General features: G+C 37.7%; 1 protein-coding gene across 1 annotated transcript in view; it reads left to right on the top strand.

The window, feature by feature from the left end:
* The window catches only part of ROS1 (ROS proto-oncogene 1, receptor tyrosine kinase), a 73,463-nt gene extending 50,240 nt beyond the window's left edge, over positions 1 to 23,223 (top strand). The window contains exons 37-44 of the mRNA XM_027634159.1: positions 311 to 473; positions 750 to 814; positions 3,440 to 3,569; positions 4,528 to 4,625; positions 5,238 to 5,441; positions 6,595 to 6,729; positions 11,998 to 12,161; positions 21,858 to 23,223. Coding sequence (XP_027489960.1) covers positions 311 to 473; positions 750 to 814; positions 3,440 to 3,569; positions 4,528 to 4,625; positions 5,238 to 5,441; positions 6,595 to 6,729; positions 11,998 to 12,161; positions 21,858 to 21,967 — 1,069 coding nt within the window. The 3' untranslated portion in view covers positions 21,968 to 23,223. The remainder of the gene's footprint in view (positions 1 to 310; positions 474 to 749; positions 815 to 3,439; positions 3,570 to 4,527; positions 4,626 to 5,237; positions 5,442 to 6,594; positions 6,730 to 11,997; positions 12,162 to 21,857) is intronic.
* The last annotated feature ends 330 nt before the right edge of the window (positions 23,224 to 23,553 follow it).

The following is a 23,553-nucleotide window of genomic DNA, read 5'->3' as shown; positions in this document are numbered from 1 at the left end:
GTTAAGGGCTGCATCTGTGCAGGGCAGGTCTGCTCTGAAGGGCGCCCTGACGTGTTCTCCCTGGCATGGAGCCTGGCCTGGATTGCCCCTAGCCCACCCTTCATACTCACCCTGGCAAGAAAAGCAAGTGCATAAGGAAGGAAGAAGTTCTGGTGTTTTTCAATAGCTTCCAAAACATCCTGGCCTCAACTAAGCTTCCCTTAAATGTATTTGATGATAGAAATAGTAACGCCTTAATTTGAAGAAGAATTTTAATAAAATTTCAAACATTTTTAGGTATGAACAAGTGATTAGTATTGCTGTTTTGTAGTACTCTTCCTTCTCAGGCAGAGATTGAATCATTGCCAACTTTCCCTCGGGACAAACTGAACTTGCACAAATTGTTAGGAAGTGGAGCATTTGGAGAAGTGTATGAAGGGACTGCAGTAGATATCCTGGCAGGTGGAAATGGAGAATTCAAAGTAGCAGTCAAGGTAATTTTATCTGTGTGTTTCTCTGGCAATGGAATGGGATGGGCAGATAGGTTTGTCTTAGAGGTTTTACCTGAGACATGAGTGTTGACAAGTCTGGGTACTTCCTTGCAGAATTTCTTGCAAGTCACTTAAAGCTGTGCCTATCTCCTTGTAATGATTTCTGGAAAATAATGTATATTTAAGGCCATGTCTATGTATGATTGCTTTACATAAGTGCTATGTGATGATGATGGTGATGACCAAAGTGTAACTACACTTTTGCTTTCTCTTGAGTAGACTTTGAAGAAGGGTGCGACAGACCACGAGAAGAGTGAATTCTTGAAGGAGGCACACTTAATGAGGTAGGGACAGCTCTGCCAATGGGCACCCTTCAAAGCCGGCATCATGTGAAGATGGTGGCCTTCCAGAGGAATGAAAGCAGCACTTTCCTCTAAACAGAGTATTGTGGTATTTTTAGGGTGTTCTCCTGTTTCTGCTAACAAAGTAAATCACTACTGATGAATCTTACGAAATTAAAGCTATAAAACAGATTAGCAAAATTTAAAATATATATTGCAAGTTCAGTATGCTCATAACATGAATTTATTTGGGTTTGGACTGGTGTATTTTGGTATTCTTGCTCATCTAAGACTAAGTCAGTTGCTAAAGGCAATCAAACAACATTTGGCTAATCCCGTTTTACCAAAACAGATCAGAACCAGCTGATGCCGTCCAGTTTTAACTTACTGTGGAAATTGTTTCTAAAAAATGTTCATATTTACCACTAGAGGCTGCCACATACCTTTTCTATTGAGGTAGACTTAATGCATCTGTCACCAATGCAAGAAGGTCACATAGAAAGGTTTGTGTTTCAGCTGAAAATCTGTTTTTCCAGAGTCTCAGCAGAAACAAGCAGAAGTACAACTGAAGTTTTCAGCTGGTAACATTGGACTAAGAGTGTAGTTTAATTTTCAGATACACCTCTGCACTTTGACTTTTATTTCATGAACGCAGAATTAGAAGCATTTTTAAAAAAATGAAGGATTTTATATCATGCACAGAAAATATTGTGGTTTTAAATTTGAAATTGGTTTTCACATCATTCTATTTTCGGCTACATATTTAAAAAAAATCTTGCATTTTTTCCCTAACTTTTTCCACATACTGTACCTGAATGGGGTAAAAGGCTTGTGAAAACCAAAATGTAACCATGTCATTAAAGCAAAAATTAATTATAAACAGTAGCAGTTGTGTGTAAATGTCTTATAATCTCTCTTCAGTCTATCTAGCAGTCATAAACCCAGTTAAGGTCTCTTTTCTGTGTAGTATGGAAATTATATGGACCCATAGTTGAAGTCTCCGAAACTTCCCCAATTCTACTTTCTTGTTGCACATAATAACCCAAACCCAGAAATCCTGGAAGAATATATAATTGAAAATTATTGCATTTAAATGTAAACACTAATATGTACACCAATAAAATGAGTCAGAGAAATTAAAAGAATAGAAAAGTTTAAGTATTATATATTTCTAGTAGTCAATAACAATAAAAAATATATTTTTTTATTATTTTTTTAATATGAAAAATAACTTAGTCCACACATGGAGAACAATGATTTTTCTTTATGTTCATCTGTAAGGTCTCACAAATGAAATCAAGCATAGAAGGGAAAAATAAGTAGATCTGATTGTTTACAAACCTTGATGTAAGATTTAAAAGAGCAACTTTTATTTTGCTTGCCTTTTTGGATGTTCATTAAAATTTGGATTGTAATGCTATGCATACTGGCCCAGTTAAGCTGAATATAGGACTATTTAGTACTTCTATTATTGCTATGCAGCAGTGGGGAAATTGAATTGCCTCTATTACAAACAGTCATTTGTTATTGGTAATTCGTGAGTCATTTGTGTACCAATATATGTAGGAAATCCTTGTCTGTATCCCATCACTTGGGAAGTGAGGAATGACAACTCAGTGGAGAAAGGTCTGTATTGGTTGTAAGGAAAATGCCAGGTGCTCCTTCCCCTCTTTTCGTTCCTGAAAGTGTCAGAATTTGTCTGATTGAGAGGTATGTGCTAGGGGCCAGGGGCAACTGTCAAATTCTAAATCACACTTTTTGCTGAAGTTTTGCCCACACCTGAGACTACATGAATTAAAAGAGGTTAGAAGGAAAATGTCCCTCTGCTTTATTTGTTTACACTTGTGCATTTGACAGCATTTTGGGCACCATCATTTCTCCCAGTAGAGTCAAGTTTCTCTGACTGCTGGTGCAAGTGCTTTCACGCAGTGGTGAGAAGCAAAACCATTTTCTAAAACAAGAGATGTGATTGTAAAAACACAGGCACTGACAGAAGCAAAAATATTCTTCATTCTTTAAAAAGTGCTAGGTCTGAGAGTGCCAATTCCTTTGTGGTAATCTTTGTCTTTTTAGACACACACAGACAATTACTCGTATACCCACAAGTATTTGTCATGTGTATTTTGTTTCTCTTGAAAATGTACTGTGAAAAACAGTTCCCCTCTGAATTGTGAAAATTATATATTGCACCTTGTACCTTAATCTTTCTCTGTGCATTTTTCTGAATCATCAGTTCTACTATGAATATAGTAGTAAAAGTAAATTATTAAAATAGTATAGATACTTTCAAGGTACAGGTGGCAAATCACATTATTCCCAGAAGAAAATGCCATTTGGCTACCTTTCTTTGTTTCCTGGAAATAGAATGAAGTGTGTTTTTTAATATAGGTACATGTATTAGAGTGCCTGTCAAAGACAGTGTAAGCCTGTGTTTTGAAGGGATGTCCCTGAATTCTCTCCATGACCGAGCAAATCCAGGCACTGTGAGTTACTGAATCATGTTGTTCGTAGAGGCAGGATTGTAAAGGCCAAACTGCTCATTCATTGCTTACAACTATATACATTTTGTTAGCTATCAACCAGCTGGATTTCTCATCTGTACTCTTACAGTTGTTTCCTTCTCTTTAGTAAATTTGATCATCCCCACATTCTGAAGTTACTCGGTGTGTGCCTGTTAAATGAACCTCAGTATCTTATACTGGAGCTGATGGAAGGAGGGGATCTACTTAACTATTTACGAGGAGCCAGAAAACAAAAGGTAGGGTAAGGAACTGCCCTTTCTCAAAGTCCATTCTGACGTTCAGCTGTTTCTGTACCTGCAAAGTCTGACTTGGTTTTTCCTTAACACCCTGAGACTTCAGTGTTGAGTGCCAACCTTGCATTCAGTGGTGCCGTGAAGAAGAGTGAATGTCATTAGATTACTGACCAAAATCATGGTTTCAGTCATGAGATGTCTGCTGAATTTCTCTCTGTCAAAATCATAACCAGTCCTTTGGAAAGTGATCATAAATAATGGTGGTCATGTATGTGGTCTACTAGGCATCATAGGGGTTTTTTGTCTTTAAATAATAACAGTATCATTAAGGTGTGAGGCATAGTCCAGACATATAAGAAGATGCTGTCCCCATATCCTCAAATTCTTTAGAAGGAAAGAGAAAAGAATAAAGAATGAACAACTTTCAGTAAATTTTTTCATAGTTAGCATGCAGATTAAGAATGTGGATGCTAGGACTGTAGGTCAAAATGACTCAACAATGAAATTTTATATCATGATACCAATTGTACAGTTCATTTACATGATCAGATCAAATCCACAGTCAGTATTGAACTGTACTGAAATCTATATATATGTACTCTACTAGAAACACACCACACTAATTAATACAGCAACAAGAAAACCTGATCTGATAGTGGGAGGAAATTTTCAGGATCCCATTTCTTCCACAGCTCTGAAGGTCTTAGGATATTTTTAGTCCCAAATCAAAGAACAGGATGCATTCACCTTCCTTATAGTGTAGTGATTTGGTAGTTTACCCTTCTCCTAATTAATATTCACTCTATTGACATATAGAGATTTTACACCTCTGCTTCTACTCTTTTGGAAAAATCCTGTACATTTCAAATGAGGAAACAATACCATCTTTGCATAGGGAGGTTGTCATTCTGAGTTGGTAAAGCTGAAATGCATGATTAACCTCTGTCTTTCTTTCTTGTAGCTCCAGAACCCTTTACTGACAGTGACTGACCTCTTGGATATATGTTTGGATGTTTGTAAAGGCTGTGTCTATTTAGAGAAAATGCATTTTATACACAGGTACAGAACTTACGTTAGTCTTCACAGGTTTACCCACAGAATCAGGACTGATTATCTTACCTGGGAAAAAATGCCTAGAAAGGTGTTACAGTGTAACCGGAAAGGGGAGAGCACTGGAGTAAAATCTAATGTTACACTTTACCGCTAAATATCATCTGCAGTTCTCTCTCAAAATGCTGGGCTACTCTAAGATCTGAATCCAGGGCTTACTGAACCCTTGGCAAGAATCATACCCTGTACAACAAAGAGAAGGGCAAGTGGAGAGATCCAATTTACTGTCCTCATCTGTCTAATGGGTAGCTTTAGAGGACACAGACTTTTCTCAGAGAAGTACAGGGAAAAGACGAGAAGCAACAGGTAAAACTTACAATGAAGAATATTAGATAATGTTGTTCACAATGCAAGATCAACCACTGAAACAGATTGTCCAGAGGGGTTGCATCATCTCCAGTCTTGAAGATATGCCAAACTAAACTAAGTGAGGTCTGAAGTCCCATGATCCAACCTTGAGGTTGGCACGGCTCTGAAGAGAGGGTTGAACCACGTGACTTACAGACCTGAATTATTCTGCAATGCAAATTCCATCCTCTTTTTTTCTGCCTTACAAATCAGGGACCTGGCTGCTCGCAACTGCCTTGTGTCTGAGAAGGAATATGAGAGCTCCTCCCGGATAGTAAAGATTGGTGATTTTGGGCTTGCCAGAGATGTCTACAAAAATGATTATTATAGGAAAAGAGGAGAAGGCCTACTCCCTGTCAGATGGATGGCTCCTGAAAGCCTTATTGATGGTGTCTTTACAAATCATTCTGATGTCTGGTGAGTTACAGCAGCTACACAACTGTGGGAATAATATTAAATCCCACAACAAGAAAATAATAGTTCGTAGGAGGAATTACAAGGTTGTATATTTCCATCTCTAATAATTGTTAGGCTAAGACAGATTTCCTCCTAGGTGATATTTTAACGGGCTAACGAAAAGTTTGGCACCACAAATGTATGATATATATTATGGGTATATTTCTTTATGCTTTCAGCTCTAACTTTGGATTCTGGATTCAAAGTCATTAATGTCGCTTATGTCACTTAAACAATTTTGTACTAGGCCCACAATGTGGTTTTTACTTGATTGGACAGTGAATCGACTGCCTTTATGCTATTCCATTTTGTTTTCCATTAGGTTTATTGGCACTTCATTACTACTGCCAAATACCCTTACCATTTTACCCTCTTCAAGTGACTTCTTTATTTTGAAGATCAACTTTCTCAGTGTAATCAGGGGAAGGTCAAAGCACTTTGCCGTGGAGGTTTACCTAAAGTGTATATTTCAGTAACTTTGCATGTATAGTGAAGAAGCAGAGACCCACTGTTAGACATTAAAAAAAAAACCAAATAAAACCAGATCCACAAAACCTGATTCACACAAGTTTAGATTTCGTGGCCATAGGTATTCGGGTGGGTTGTACCCACCAGTCTTGTCCAAGTCCTCAGCCCCTGCAGCAATCCATTTGACTGCCACTCTTGCACGTATCTAAGCAAGTCGTTTAGTGCTCTGTGCCAAACTAAATGAGGTGCTGATTACTCCATGAGTGGGGCTTAGGAGAACTTGTCTCTCTCCATTTAAAACATGTTTAGAGATTTCTAAACACTTGTTTAAGTGAGGACATGCTCAATCAGGCAGTGTTACCCAGGAAAGATGTGGGTACTCAATGTCTTCTGAGCGGCATCTCATTGAATCTGGGAAAGTGCGTCGGTTCTACACATCTATTTTAGCTATTCCAGAGACTGGCTTAGGGACAACAATGAATTAAGGCTTCTAACTTAATTTTTCTGAGTCTTATTCTTAGGTTAGGCATATTTTAGCTGTTAATAAGGAGATTATTCATGATGACTATGGCTATTAATTTTTCTTTTTTTTTTTTTTTTTTTTTTAATTTTTTTTTTTTTTTTATTTCTTGGTGGTGCTTTTTAGGGCTTTTGGAATACTAGTGTGGGAAACATTAACTTTGGGTCAACGGCCATATCCGGGTTTGTCCAATACAGAAGTTTTACACCATGTACGATCAGGAGGAAGGCTGGAATCTCCAAACAATTGTCCTGATGACTTGTAAGTTAATTTTGTTTAAATGTTGTTGATAATATTTATAAGAAGCAAGAGACTTGTTGCCATTCATACCCATGCAGAGCTCAACATCGTTCCTTTTTTTTTCCAATAAAACAGCCAGCACTGGTAGCTGCCAACCTCCTGTTAATTCATCCAGCAGTGCAGCCTGTGAACAAGAATATAAGTGTTGAAGTTGAATGGTGAATATTGGTCTTTTAAATAGAATTTCAGGGACAATATAAAGTCAGTCTTGGGCATGAATCTGGTAGTAATGTGAGAACAGGCTGGGAGTACCTGATGGTATTGGTTAAAAGTTAAGATGGCTTCAAAAAAGAATTTACTGGTCTAGTGACAGTAAATATAACTGGCTTTCTCAGTGGTAGATGCAGGAATTAGGCTAATATTAGAACATATGTGAAAAATAACCTGTGCTCTCTTTATAGATAGAACTCTTGCAAAAACCAATAAGAAAAGCCGAAGCAGTACAGGAAAAGGGAAGTCTGCAATTCTGCTGGATAAATAAAGCCTTGAATTTCTATTTGTCTCTTGAGCACAAAATTCAGGTTTAATTGCAAAATTCTTGCAATTAAAAGAATAAAATAAATACATCTAGTGGATCAAATCCATACTGATGAGAAGTGTGTAAAGGAGGAAGCTGAATGTGAACTCAACAATCACTCAATATTGTCTGATTCCATTTCTCAATTTCTTTATTACCCACTCTGTCCCAACAATGTGTGTGACAGCTGGTCCTACAAATAGAAGGAGAGGCTACTGAACAATTCTTACTCCTGGGGCTGAGGAAAAGGCTTGAGAATAATTCTGTGATTGGAAAACCAGTATTTCTCTGATAGATTTCACAGTCAATTACCATGCTCTGAATTCCAAAAAAGATGATTATTTATCATTATGTAGATATAGCTGAAACACCATAGTAGGAATTAATAAAATCCAAATCTAACCAAAACAACCAAAACACCAAACCAAACCAAGCCAAATAAAACCAAAACCCCCCAAGCTTTAGCAGTTGGAAGAACAGGAAAACTGAAGAGATTAGAATTTTAAGAACAGAGGGAAAACTGGAAGTCACAGAACAAATGAGAGCCCAAAGCCATTTTATTTTTGAGATCTTCTGCTGAAAAAGGTTTCCTCAAAAAGTTTCTGACAGCTTTCCTGCAAATAAAAAAGCATAGGAGGCAGCTATATCCCTGTACTAATCTGGCATTCAAGCTTAAGCAAAGGCTCATAAGTTGCCTTAAAACAAGTGACCAAATGTTAAGAAAACTTTGCTTGAAGTAATTTTTAAGGTAGCAGATCTTGAACTTAGCATAGCGTAGGGCTTAAATATTGGTCTGCCTGTTGTAACTTGTAGGATCAATGCCTAATAGTGGGAAAGCCAAGGAGCTGATGAGCTTAGGCTCTTGTACCATCTTTTATCTCATTTGGTGAACACTCAGCACCTGCATGCACCTTCTGTCAGTAGCATAAATAGCTTTTTGCTGCTTTCCTAGGTCATTAATGGCATGCTGGGATTCTTGACATTCCTGTTTCCCTCCTTGAGGTTTTGAACCTGCATCAGGACACTAGCCATAGTAATTGTCTCCTCGGCACTTTGGCTTGCTCATTGTCATTTGACAAAACAAACCATCACTGACAGGAAAAGAGTTCAAAGGCCAATGTACTTCAGCTGAGAAGTGTTTAGGAATCTGTGGTAGGTTTACACTGCAAGTGCAAGTAGGGCTGGCACAGAAACCTTGGGGTGAAAAAGCATTAAGAAAGTGGGATTGGGATTTTTTTTTGGCAGGGTGAGAAATTCTCTCTCTTGCCTCCACAAGATTTTCTCCAGGGACTAATCATCTACTCTTCCCCAAAGAAGTGTGGATAGGTAAAGCTTGGTAATGAATTGGAAAAAGGGGCTTGGGGACCTATAAATGATACTTGTTTATTGAAATATGAATTAGATCTATGAATGGAGCTACATTTGCAGTCAGATCCACATCTGGTACAATCATTTGAGTGTGAGACTTGCATGCAAGAGAATGCCAAGGTTTGGACTGATCTGAGCTAACATAGATCCTCAAAGTCTGTGGATTACAGTCAAGAGAATTTGTACCAGCACCATACCACTTCCTGACCTGATTTTGCAGTCTCACAAAATGCTCAGTCCCATGCAAGTTTACACAACTGACTTCGATGAAGAAATTTTAGTTTGGTAACTAAAAGCTTTTTACTATTTGTCTCTGAGAATGGCCCCCTGGAGTGACTAAGAGAATGAGAGAGAAGAAGGCCTTGATCAGAATGTATCAGATGAAAGCAGAGACTCTTCTTCATCGTAACAACTTTTTCTAAGAAAATCCCACATTGACTATATTTTCCATTTCATGGGAGAAAAAATTGATAATGCTACCCTGTAGCTTCTGTGCGCTGTAGCACATTTCAGGAATTGTTCACTTTCAGCTTCCAGGACTGGATACTGAGTATTAGTTGTTTTTTTTTCCAGGCCCTTGAAATTTAATTTGCCCCATGTATGCAGCTCTATTGGACATATGGTTGTCAGTTGTTGCACCCAGATAAAACACAGGTGTGAAGTGTAGGTGCGTAGGTTTACATCTAGGTGTAAAGGCTAGTTCTTAAACCTAACATAAACCTTTAGCTGATGCTGTGTTTGGAACTGTTATTTTGCACTTTTTCCTGAAAGGCTTTCCCTATAAAGTAGGGGAATCCTCTGAGTCTCTTTCTTATGCTAAAATGATGCACTGTGTGCCAACATATGTTTGGATCCCCAAATATATAGGAATATGCCCAGGATAAAAGCTATTGTTTATAAGCAACTTAGCATATTTACCTGGCTTTCACCATCTCGATTGACCTCATGCTGATGCATTTCTGAGCTAGTGGAAGTTTATGTTGTGTGACTTAAAGCTTTCAATACGATAACATGACTTGAAAGCTAAATATCGTGCCACGAATAGCTGTACATGCAAAATTTGCAGATATATTTTGAGACAACATGAAAGTTTTTGTCATTAGAAACCTAAGGCCTACCTGAATTAAATACTTGGTGAAAAATACCAGTTCTATCTGGTATTGATATTTTAAGACAACTAACAAATAATTTAATTTAGTAAATAAAAATATGAAATGTAATTAAAAAGAGAAAATTATAGTACTGAATGTTTCAGCAACAATTAATATCCCCACTCCATAGCAAAACTGAACTGCTTTATAAAGCAGATTGTCCAATAAAAAATTAGTTATTTATAAAGACAGTGATTGGTAATAGGAATACAAAAATATTCAGAATCCACACTCATGATGTTCTTGTTTCATAAATTAAAAGAAGGTAGATTTAGACTGTATATAAGGAAGAATTTTTTTATGATAAGAGTGGTGAAAGACTGAAACAAGTTGCCCAGAGAAGTTGTGGATATACCATCCCTGGAGCTGTTCAAGGCCAGGTTGGATGGGACTTTGAACAACCTGGTCTAGTGGAAGATGTCCCTGCACATGGCTGGCAGGTTGGACTAGATCATCCTTGAAGGTCCCTTCTAACCCAAAACATTCTATGAGTCTATGATTTATGTATCATTTCCTGTTTCTTTCTTCTTCTGTTGGCTTATGGCTGGCTATTTCTTCCTTTCAGTTGAAGGAGCAGTGTACTCCATTAGCTCTTTTACTTCATTGCTACACCTTCTACAAGGCTCTGCTCATGAGATCTCAGGTGCTAACCTGGTGGAGCACAGCACCTGAATTCATGTATTTTGTTTGGATATCCTACCAACAATCACAACCAGAAAGCAGATGGTTTGGCTTCCAGCATCCAAGGCTGGAATTTAGTGTGACAGATATTTTGCAGACAGTGGAAGGAAAACCAACTCTTTAACCTCATTTTGAGTCCTATTTGGTACTTTTCCGTCTATATTTCCAGTGTCATCAATAACCAGTACACCAGAAAGCAAGCAGATGAAGTGATTCAGAGCGTTATGAAGTCACTACCATTTATTAGATTCTTAAAATAGATTTGCAAAATTTCATGGGATCATTTTCAAAAAACAGAATCACTCTCTTCAACTTGGAAATCACTAGATACAAGTCAATGAAAAAGGGTTCTGAAACAATTTTTCTACTCACATTATCATCCAACACTAATATTTTAATGAAAAATATCATTGAAAAATCAGAAGTCAAGAGATTTTTCCCAGCTGTCACTAAGGATTTTGTAAAATACCCGGTTGTGGTGAAGGACAGTATTTATCTTTTTAAGATGGATAAGCAAGGATCTGACCAAGCCAATTCATTTCACGTAACAGAGTAATGCGTGGTATCACATAGCAGTAGGTTTGGGAGCGTGTTTGTCAGGGGAGGGTTTGAACTTAGGGCTTAGAGGTAAATGCTCTACATTCCATGAGCAGCTTCCTGAACAGGCCTTTCACTGACTGTTTTCTGATTTTGAGACTCTAAGACCTCTTTCCACTCCCAACACTTAGCATGTCCAGGTGTTGGCTGTGTTTTGGTTTTCAGCCTGTCTCCCACTGGCTTTTGTAGGATTTGGTTTTGTGTAGCATAAACTCACCTTGACTAAGGAATAAAAAACAGCCCTATCCTTTATACAAACAGGAGGTAAAGTTTTCCACTGAGTGGTAGAGATAGTGTAGTACAAGGTGGGCAAGAATCCCTGCACCCAGAGGAAATTTATAGCATTTTTGCCTTTGATGGGAAAACTTACTCCACTTTGTTTTGGTCTGGAGGCAAAAATCTAAATTAACACTCTCTGTGCTGGAGGGTTTGCCTTGAACTTCCTCTAAATTTGAGGTAACATGAGTTGAAGGAGGATTAAATAAGTTGAAAACTTTAGGTTCATTTCTGGATTTACGCAATTTTTTTTTTCTGTGAGAGAATTCCTCCTTCTCTGCTTCCTTAGAAAATATTTCTGGCTTCTACAGTGAGAGTAGATGTTAATGGCAAGTGTGGTTTCTAGTGGTGGTGGTTTTTTTTGTGTTTTGTTGTTGTTGTTGGTTGTTTGTTGTTTTTATGTTATAGCTGCTCCCAATCTCAAAAATATCCATCTTTGAAAAATGAAAAGGTTTCAAGGTGAGTATTCCTGACATCTGATCTTTAATTTGTTTTTCCTTTCCTCAGCAGTTGATGATAATCTTTGTACCACAGAGAAAGTTTTAAGGCCAAGCTTGCTTCTCAGATGTTTAATGGTAAGTGTTGAGATGAATGATTCTATTATCATTAATGTTTGCATTGTAAATTTTTCTTTTTCAGATATGATTTAGTGACAAGATGCTGGTCCCAAGAACCTCACAACAGACCTACTTTCTTTTATATTCATGCCAAACTGCAAGAGATAAGACACTCTCCACTGTCCTTCACCCACTACCTTGAAGACAAAGAGACATCAACTGGAGTCATAAACCAAGCTTTTGAAGGTGAGTCTAGGCCAGCACCTGTTCTTATGGCCTCTTCCCTGTGAGCAAAGTGGAATTCAGCAGTGCTTTTCATTGCATTTGTCACTGTCTCAAATTCTTTGCCTGTAAAATGGAAAGATTTACCTTGGTCATAATGAACTTGTAAGGATTCATTAGGTGCCACTAGGTACAATGCATTAGATAAAGCATGTATAAGATTACCAAGCAAAAAGGGCCAAATGAGGTTGCAACTGAGCCTGACTCACAGGGACATCCAACTTGCATCTAAATTTTTCATACTTCTCAGCCCCGTTCCACTAAAGTAAACGTTTAAGTTCCATGTACAGCCAGGAGAGCCTTAGAAGGCTTCTGTGTGGAAATCTGTTTCAATTTCAAAGGCATCTACACCCTCTTCATCTGGTAAACATAGCTGTTAGACACTTACTATAGGGCTACTGATTCGGTAGTCTCCTGAAAGTGAGGCATAATTTACGTTCCCAAGTATGGCAGCCTTTATCCAAACCCAAACTGTGATAGAGTCAGGTCTTCCCTGTGCTCTGCACGCTGTGAATGAACAAACTAGGTGATGTTAGGGAAGACACACTTAAGATATGGGACACGACAAAGCCCATTATGTAAGAACATGATTCATGTTGTGAAGGCAGGAATTAAAAAAAATAAGTGGTGCTAAATTTGAAGCTGTCTATGCAACTGTGATTTAAATCACCTAAATATGGAAATGAATGTCTAACTAGACCAGAACAACAATCTCTTCACATCCTGCAGTAATTCCTGACTAATTAAATATTGAGAAAGTGACAAATATTAGCAAACAATGGATCTGAATCTGCAAAAAGAAAGTTTTTATCAGTTGAAATATCTCACTTTTGTTTCACAGATCTCTTTTTTTCCTCATTTGATCTGTTTGCATTCTATGGCTTTCTAAAGAAAAATATTGAATGGTAAAAGAGATAATTTCCATTCCGAGAAATGGAAAAAATACAGAAACCTGTCTGTTTCTAAAATATCTAAAGACTTTTTTTGGTGGGAATTTTTGTGGGTTTTTCTTTTCCCCCCTTCGAAAATTGTTGTTGAACTAGGAACTCACCCTGCTTCACAAACAGTTTTGATTCTTTAGTATTTTGTCTTTTCTTAAAAACTTCCTGATCCATCACAGTACTCAATTACACAATTACATAGACATTTTTCTACAGGACACTACCTGTATTCAATTCACTGTCATTGTCCAGTGCTCGCTTAATGCTAGTCTATTTGATATTTTGCTGATCTTTATCATTTTGTGTAGCTTTATAAATGTCCATTTATGGCCATCTTGATTTCTCTGTATGTCAGATCCAGTCTGTGTATGACATGTTTACATGTCATTGCAAGACTAAAATCTTTATAAAGACGTGGTGGGATCAAAGTAAGCCAGTGCTGATAACCTATCATTTCATGCTTTTTTAACAGCTAATTTTTCACCCTTAGGCTATAATGAAAAGCTTTGTTTACTTGCATACATTGGAATTCCTTGGTTTCTTTAAGGGTATCTTTGTTCTGAATAGTGGCATTCAGGAAAGAGATACTTAGTCTGGCACAAATCCAAGCCTGGCATTAGCTCAGGAAAGGAGTACAGCCAATTAATTAGGCACTATGCCCAAGCTAATAGCCTTTAGCTAATAGACTTTATCTCACCTAAATGCAGCTGTCTACAAGCTAGAAGTCTCATCTAAGATACTCTTCCAGATAGCTCTGTAGTCAGAAGTAGAAACAGATATGTCCAGAAAATGATAACTCCTATGTTTTAGACATGTATCCTAGCATGAAAGGAGTCATCTTTTGCTTTACTCTTCACTAATAATGACTGGTGTCTAGGTGACTTGCTATATTCATGGAGTGAATACAAAGAGTCGCAGGGTGGGTAAGATTGGAAGGGACCACTGGAAGTCTTCTAGTCCAACATCACTGCTCAAGCAGGGTCCCTTAAACACATTACTCAGGATCATGTCCAAAATACAACATCTCAGATACAGTATCTCAGCCTAGATGTTTAATATTCAGATGGCTACAGGAACACAAAATCCACTGGGTACGGGGCTGTACTGATTAAACTGCTCACACCTACTCTTGAGCTACTGTGGTTTCTAGCTTAGACATCTCTGTACTGTGTTTCCTAGCTCCACAGGTGACAGAGACATCAAAACTAAGGGAGTTAAATTCTTGTGGCATTACATCAATATCTGTTAAAATCTTTAGCAGGGCTGAAAATTCTAAAGAGAAGCCTACCCTTTTGCTGCTTAGAAATGGGGAAAGGGGCTGGAACATAGGTTGCTGTCCTTTTGGTGAAGCAGGTGGCACAAATGTAACATGAAAGAATTTTAGTTTCAGTCTCTGCAAATCTCTGTTTAGCATGTGTCAACTAAGCATGATCTTTCCCTTGCTGTTAACTTCCTCAATCTAGGTAAATAATTGCTTTCAATTGGATGACAAATATATATTCTTAATGTAAAAAACACTAATTTGCTAAGATTTCAGGTTCTGCCACACAGCAGAGATCACAGAGAAAAAGCCATTGCTTTGTTTGTTTGCCAGGAACAGAAGTAGTATTCTTAGAAATGACCAAGGTGTTGCAAAGGGAAATATGGATTGAGGCTTCCATGAAAAGTTTCACTTTAAATGATAAAAAATTGATAAAATTAGTTTACTGCAGAAAATGTTGTTGTATAATGGACTTTCAGGGTTGTCCTAATAATAGTAGTACTCCATAATGAATGTTGTATTTAGGTGGTCACTTTTAAAATCAGACTCCATTAAGTCTGTTTACAGTAACTTAGTTGGTAAAATCAGGCCCACTCCAGTAAGCAGGGTAATTCAGTGTAGGCAGAGCTTTGGCTCTCAGAGCTCATGCTTGGCACACTCTCTCCCTGAGCCTTAGACTTTTCGCCACTAGCTTCTTCTGGCTTTCCCCCATTCTTCCCTTTACTGTGTACTTGACTGGAGGTCTAGAGTCCTGGTGATGTCTTAATGTTGTTGAATTACCTGATCAGGGAGACATGCATGTCAGTTTTCTGTAGCTCTCCAGCCTTAAATTAATTCAACAGTTTTTCTGCCTACAGTGTACATCTCATGCAGTGGAGTTCAGAGAAATGTGGACTCCAGAAGCAAGATTGATTTAAGCAAGAAAAGGCCACTCAAATTCTAGCTAAGCTTCCAGACTAAAATGCATGCTCCATTATGACCCTGTCGAAAACAGTTTAGGGCTTGGAATATGTCTTAGTTTGTAATTTGTAAAATATTGTATAATAAGTAAGTGATTTTAAAAATTTGCACTAATTTTTAACTGGAACTAAGTGAAGTACTTGTGTTTGTAGTAGTAGTAGAAATCCAAAAGACTATTCCATGATGGATTGTCCTGGACAACATTTTCCAAAAATGTTACACGGTCATTGGCCTTTGTGTGTAATGAAACTCCTATACGAGCCTCCTGCCAAGAAATGTTTGCTCTCACCAGGTGACCTGGTTCCAAAAGAAAGAGACAAATGTCAAGCAAAGTGAAACAACATGCCTCAAAATAACTGTGATACTTAGCCTTACATGGAATCACACCTCTTTCAAACTGTCTTGAGTCTTTCCTGCTTGTAGGTAGCCACACCTTTAACAGATCCATACATCCTGTCAGTGCTTTTCATAGGTGGAAGAGCTGAGAAGCACTAGATTTTCTCAATAATTTTAACGCTAGTGCAATATGACACACAGATGGCAAGTGTGGGTGAACTAATACAGACAGTATGTTAGTGGTCTGGGCAGCACTCTAACAGGATAGCATGGGGATGGCAAAAGAGACGCATGCTGTGCTATTGCAAGAGTCACCCTTCTAAAGCAGGTGTCAAGTGTCAATAAATATGCCTGAGCAATACCAGCACCTCCTGGCACTACTGCTTTGGAATGGAGGGAAGGAAACTCAGGACCAGGGTCTGCCAGACTAGATTTTTTCCTTTTAGCTCTTACAGGCTTTCCCAGGACATTAATTGTGGGCCTAAAGTAGCAGTAATGATATTTATTTGAGTGAGGGTAGCACTAACCAGCTGAGTACTGAGACACCAGTGGGTTTTGAATTCAATGGGACTTTACTGAGCAGAGGCCCTATCACCAGAGTCCCCATTTATTGCTGAAAGATAGTCTGTTCTTCCCCCATTTACAAGAGGTGCAGTGTGCTAGAAGGATGGTTCTGCACTGCTGTAAAAATAACTGGACCATCTATTTTCAGACATAAGTTTTTACATTTGCACATATAAGACAGCACTATATTTTTTTCAGGTCCCAAGAGTGCCTCTTTACAGACGGAAACACCTGTTTGATTTGGCAAACATTTTTGCCGACATCAGACAACTGGGCATTAAGCAGCTGGAGTGACTCCTTGCCTTTATGACCCAGGAGGACTATTCTTATCAGGGCTGCTCCCCATAATCCCTTTTGGTCCTATATGGAAAAAATGTCTAATTGCTCAGAAAAAGTAGCTCCTCTGGTGAGAGAAGATGCAGGACAGTTGGATGAAATCCAGGGGAAAAGACTAAAGACTAAAAGGAAACACATTTGGCCTCAAAATTATTTTTATACAATTTTTAATGATTTTTAAATCCCTAAGCTGGGGATGTTGCTTGAAAAATGTGTGAAGATAAAAGAGTTAGAATTTTGTAATGTTTCCTTTTTTTTTTTTTGCTTTTCTTTACAAAGCCAGTAACTCAGTGTATTTATTCTTTCAGCAGTTCAGGTACTTTCTAAAACTGTCATTTGTACTTTTTTAAAATCTCTGTACAAAACTTTGCACTGAGGGGATTTGATATTAAAATATAGAATCAGTGATTTCATCATTAATTATATGTTACACTCTCTGCTGACTGAGTAGCTCCTGTTTTCTGTTCCCCATGTAAGAGTCATCAGTTTATTTTCCTAAACCCAACTGCCTTTTAAAAACTGTTCCACACAACTCTCTGAACGTAAAGTAATCACTTGGGCTTCTGTAATCACGGAAGCTTCTCTAAAGCAGATGTGTTGATAAGAGACATTTTTAAAACCTTGTATCTAGTCTCCTTTGTATTTTTCTGAAATTCAATAATCCTCTCCCCACTTAGCTTAGTGAGTGGCTGACCCAAAGCCAGCAGAGGTCAGAGAAAAGGCTTCTTCTAAAACAGTGAGCGGTTACAACACTGCAGGAAAAGGGAGACTTGATGGTGTGATATATTATTTGTACTCTAGATAAATGCTGTTTGATTCCAGAGGATGCATGTGAGCCATATGATGCTGCAAGTAAAGTCATGCTAATGCTTTGCCTTGAACTGATGGAAAAAAAATCACATGATATAATGTTATAAGAGCTGACATCTCTGTAGACAGATGTTGATAGGTATAAGGAACTAAAATATAAGCACTGCATTCACACTGTCTGTCTAGACTGTTTGATAGTCAGCAGAGAGTTGTAGACACATTCAGAGGATGTTAATGCATTAAGGCAAGGATGCAAAATAAGCATCTCCACAAAGTGATTCATTCCTCCTTTCTCTCTCTGTTACTGCAAAGACAGCCTAGGCAAGGAGCTTAAATTGGACACTTAAGATATGGGTCCTCAAAACTTGGTAAAACGAATCCTGCTTTGTGACCTGGAGAAGGAAAGTGCTTTCCTATTTGTATAGCCTTATTGCATTGCAACAAATGTGGAATTGGTCTTTTTTGTTCCTTTTATATTATAAATTATAATAAACTAGAAAAGAATCATGTTTATATCTGTAATTCCTCAGACAGCTTCTTGCACACAGAGATTTCAGTTCACAGATCTCTAAGAAACATATTAAAATAAAAAGAAAGGCAGGCAGTCAATGCTCCAAGCAGATTAGAGCTGAGGAAATGTAAGATGAACAAAATTCTCACTTTTAACACATTCAGTGTCTGACAGAATAGCGAGCTCCATGAGTCATCCTCAAACCATGCAAGATCATATGCTTCATTAGACAGGAAACACAGATATATCTCCACTGATATATAATACAGAGTGGAGTATTAAAACGGATATATATTTGTTCTATTTATATTCTTACTGGCAATGTGCAGAAATTGAAACACAGCACCTCCAGCTCCAGGTGGCCATCAGGTACCAGGAAAATGTTCTCTACACAGGAACTATCTCCTTGGGATAACCAACACAGCTGAGGTAGAGAAGTCTAGGTTCAATAGACTTGACAAAGGTATGTCATCGAGTGCTCCTCTTGAATGTGGTCACGGTGGCCATGCCAGTAAGGCAGCCTGTCTCTTGTTTACTGCCACATACTTTGTGTGGCAGTGACAAAGGACAGAGTATGCATGAGAAAAACAGGAAGGTATTAATGAGAAAAAGCAAATGTGTCTGCACTTCTAAATACCTTACCACAGTGAAGGTGCTAAGCATTGCATGAGATTATGTTACCCAGAATCAGTAATGTCTCAGGCTGGCTACTTAGCTGGTGTAAATTGGTGGTATCACACTGGTTTCTATGGACTTTGTTAATTTATGCTAGTTGAGGATCTGGTCCTGAAATAGCTGTAATAGAAGATCAGCATCTCTAGATCAGTTTGTTCAGTCTCTACCAATCAGCTTTTCTACTGACATTATTTTTCTTCTTATGTGTTGTCACCTTCTTGAATTTAAACACCAAAAAAAACCTTCTGCTTATCAAGACATCACAAAAATTTGCACCCTTCCAGGCAGGACTTCAAAACATGTTGTGAGCCCTCAGAGCCTACTAAGCAGGCAAGGAAAGACACCGCAATCATGAGGCAGCACCATGGCTACTCTGTGGCAGGAAGCAGCTAACTGAGATGCTGAGACTGGGAAGGGGGAAGCACAGATTTTATCAGGTTAGGGCCAGTCTCCTCAGAGGAGGCTAAGCAAGCAAACTTTATTCCTCATTATGTACGAGTCAGACGATGATAGTTTCTTGTGTCAAGTAATGCATGGCTCTCTAGAGTAAGCTTCTGCCTACTCCTCAAGAGATGTATTGTAATTAATTTACCTGCAGTTTAGCTCAGAGGCTGTGATTTATGCACAAGCTTTAAACATCAGCTTTAAGCTTTAAGCACAGCACTACCAGGAAAAGTGTCCAGAAAGGTCAAAGCAACAGGACTTTAAGACCTGAGACATGTGTCTGTCCAAGTAAAATGCTGAGTTTTGAACTTGCCATTTTAGCTGTTGGAAGCAGTCTACATGAGACAGCTCAGAGCTCAGTGGGAACCTGCTTCTCAACAGAGTACTTCTCAGCCTGTACAAAGCTCTGGACTGACAGAGCTAGCCTGTCTCGTGCCCTGAAGTAGGTTGTTTAAAGTGAGCATGGGTAACTCTACACTATGCAGCAGTTCACAGTGTAGACAACCCCTCAGAATTTAAACATTTGGAGTTGACTCCCCAGCACGACTTCAGATTCCATGAAGGTGTTTCTTGGATGTCTCCTCTTGGGGTGTTTTGTTGACTCAGCCAGGCTTTGCTTGTGAAATCTGAGGGGATCACATCACATGGTTTATCCTGCATTTACTCACGTATAACCCAGCATGACTATACATCAATCAACTAATTTTAGCAATGTTAAAACTGAAGAGAAAATAATGATATCTCATAAATATACTGGCCTGCCTCCCCACTCCAGTTTCTCTTTATCTTCCTTCAATTTCTTAATGTTTTTTGAAACGAGGTTCCAAAGATTTTTTAGAATTCTCTGACTTGACTTATGGCTTCTCAAGGTGCTGGTGTGCTTCTAGCCCTCACATTTCTAGGGCAATTTCACATCTTACCATGATTTTTTTTCTTCAGTTGTTCATTTTCAGTATTTTCTGTCTCCATCCATCATTTTGCTCCAACTAAATCAGCAAAAATTATTTGCTTGCTTTGCTGCTTACATGACAGTCCAGCATTGCACTATATAACTGGAGATCTTCGTGTGACTTCTGTGGCTTGTACAGCAGAGTGGTGCTAAACTTTCATAGGCACTGAATACTGCACTAAGAGATGAGTCAATAGTGAAGGAAAGGGCAGTTACAATTAAAAATCTCATTGTGAAAATGGCAGTGTATCTTATACGTCATGTGATAGGAGAAAAGTCATCAACACTGTATTCTTCCTCCCTCTTTGGATATGATAAGAATATTCTGCAAAAATAGACTTTCTTGATTATTTCGTTCCCAAAGCTCAAGAAGTAAAACCAAGGCAAAGTATTTGATTTTTTAGATCTTTTTCTCTGTAATGAGAAACACAGTTGTGCATAGGCTGAAATAGGATTATAATATTTAATATATTCTGTAGTTCTTCAGACCTGTTGGGGAAAAAATTAGTAATGTATCTATATATCTGGTAAAAATATCTCAGTGACCTCATACTCACATTTGTGTAAACATCACCTCATCAGTTCCAGATACTTATACAGGAAACAAATCTGAATGCTCCTCTAGTGTTCTATACTTAGGCAGGTCAGCCGGCATATGTCTGGTCTGTAAATACCCAGTTTTACTTGGGTCTTTATTTTAAGGTTTCCCTCTTAAGAGTTTGCTGTAAATGTGCCCTCAGCATTTGCTTGTGTGACTTTTTAAAAATAACTTGCCCCTGGGGATTCCCATTAAAAGTTTTATTAAACAAAAAACAAATACAAAGAAGAGCTGAACTGATTGGTAAAGGCTTAGTTGGGGTTGAATTACCAAATATTGTCATAATAGTCTTGAACTGATAAAGTGAGTATCAAATTATTTTTCATTGCTGTCAGTCACTGTGGTATGCGACCATAGTTTGCTATAGTTTGTCCCCAACCCTGTCTTGCTAATGGGTTTCTAAAACCAAAATTCTCTTTCAGACTTTTCCTGATAATATTGCCTAATGGACTCTAGCATGTGGAACACATTTCTCACTTTATAACTGGGGGAGATGTGTGATTATAGTGGCATAATAAATTGTGTGTTGCCTGGTGGAACAGCACAACAGTTGCAATTCCTTTGAATACATAGCCCTGAATGTCACATGCTTAACTTTTCATGAAGTTAACTTTTTATGAAGTAAAATAAGGGGGGAGTGTAGTAAAGGAAGGTACATGTTGTAGTAAATGCAAAAAAAAGCAACATTTATAACTTGAGCATTTAGTTAACCATTTTTATATTTTTAAAATATATATCCCCTGCAATAGATTTCAAGCAACTATGTATATATGAACTGCATCAAATTAAGGAAAAATAGAAAGTTTTTAAAAATGGGAAAGCCACAATGGGTTGACAAGTTTAATCTTCTAGAAAGACGGAATACTACAAGTCATCTAGAGAGACAGTATATAATGATTTAGTAGATATAAAACTGCCTATGTTACAGGACTCTTTAGCAGTACTATTAGCAGGTTTACTACAAAGGTACAGATTGAAATCACTTTGGCTTTATGCAGTTTATCTTTACAATGAAAGGAAGCAAGTCAGGTATTCATAACTGTATTGCTGCCTCTGGAGGTATGAATACTGATGACCAACCTTCCCCAAGTGATTTGCTTAAAGTTCTAATCCACGCAGGCATCAGCAGAACATGGATTTGAATCAGTCACTCCTTACACAGTCACTAGACCAGCTTTCTCCAACAGTTGTTTGATCTTGTTTGCTTTCAACAACTATATGTATATTATTGAGCTGTTGCATTTTTTCTTCCTTTTTTTTTTTTTTTAAATGCAGATAATGAGACTCCATATGCAGATTCAGACAGTGTTCTTTCAGCCACATTAATGGAAACAAGGAATCAAGAGGGCTTAAATTATTTGATATTAGTCAAAGAAGGTAAATAAGATCAAGGAAGCATCAATTCTACTGAACTTTCTTAAGTTTAGTTCCCCCAGAAAAAGAAGAGAAAAACTCTTTCAGAGAAGACAGAAGCAAAGGAAAATATTCTGCACATCATCATACTTACAGAGGTGTTTAAAAAAAGCCCCAACAACTTTTTAATAAAGTTACCAGAAAATATAATAAAATACTGAATGATGTGCACCAGAATAAGACAACAATTATGTATCCTTTCATTTTCTACATGTTATGGTTTGGGTGCTTACACAGGAGATAGTTTAAGGTAATAAAACATGTATCAGACAATAAGTGATTTTACTGTGGTATTGATTAAAGTTCTGCAATCACATATGCCTTAGGTACAGGTAGTCCTTCAAAAAAAGGGAGCACTGGTATGTTGTTTCAAAGAGCAGACCAGCTTGTTCATGAAAAAAACCGAAAAGTTGAAGTCTAGCTTCACTGTGCACAAGCAAGATTTTAAAAATTGAAAAAACCCATAAATGCTGAGCCTCAAATCAGAAAGCAATCAATGAAGGTTGTCCACTGCTGCAGATGGTCTGCTTCGCTATTTAATTTAAACAAATGCTTGCAATCATCTTGCATATTAAGTTGCACAGCAAATGGTCTGTGAATCAGGACAGTTCTGTTTTCTTACATTTCTTTTACTTTCCCTTTTTAATGTTCATCATCCTCACTTATTTTTTATGAGACTGGGTGAAGGGAGGTACTTTTTCTTGGTGTATTTCGAGATCAACTCAAAGTATATAATAAAATTAAGTCTAAATCATTTCTGAATAAAAAACAGGAATAAGCTTTTTTGAACCTTTCATCATGAGCAGTAGTTAGTAATTATGCAGAGCTATTCGCTGACATCTTTCAGGAAGCTAGAAACATGCTATGAATTTATGCAAATCTTTGATAATGTGGCATACTGGAGAGTAGTAATGGCGCTATCTGATGTCAGAATGTATACATTTTCAAGATGCAACTTCACTGAAGTCAAGCTTCAAAAATTTCTTAAATGGAGATTCAACACAGATAAACAAGAAATTTGGACTTTGACTGTTTTACTCAAATGAAATAGAAATTAAGACATTTTGAATTAGGATTCTTCAAAGTCCCTGACAAAGCCCATTGAAGCATTTTGTAATTATATAAACAGATTTGCTAATAAAAACAATTGCAACACTTTGCTATTCTCACCAGACTGTGAGCAAGAGATAAAAAAATAAATACTGTATTATATTTTCATTCTCTTCAAGTGCTTCTTGATTGGTTGTACAGCTATTCCTTCCATTTCAATAATACAAAATTACTGATGTTTACTAAGCTGTAGCATGTGTGAGCCAGAAATGAGGAGGATCCCAGTTCCTTATCACCACACCCGGATGTCTTCAAATGTGTGCGTAATTCTACTTAACTAGTGAAGACTGATCAGACAGCAAGCCACACACAAAAGTTTGGGAAAACAATGGGACTTCATATATCTTTTTTTTTAGCAGGAGAAACCTTCAATCCTGCTAAAATTTTGTCTAGGCAACATCTTTCACAGTCCTCACCAGTGCCTGTGGTGTGACATCCCAAGTGGATT

This window comes from Corapipo altera, unplaced genomic scaffold (genome assembly GCF_003945725.1).
Source record: "Corapipo altera isolate COAL_440 unplaced genomic scaffold, ASM394572v1 2b, whole genome shotgun sequence".
Taxonomy (NCBI): domain Eukaryota; kingdom Metazoa; phylum Chordata; class Aves; order Passeriformes; family Pipridae; genus Corapipo; species Corapipo altera.
Note: the sequence above shows the minus strand (reverse complement) of the source record. Positions and strands in the feature narration are given on the sequence as shown.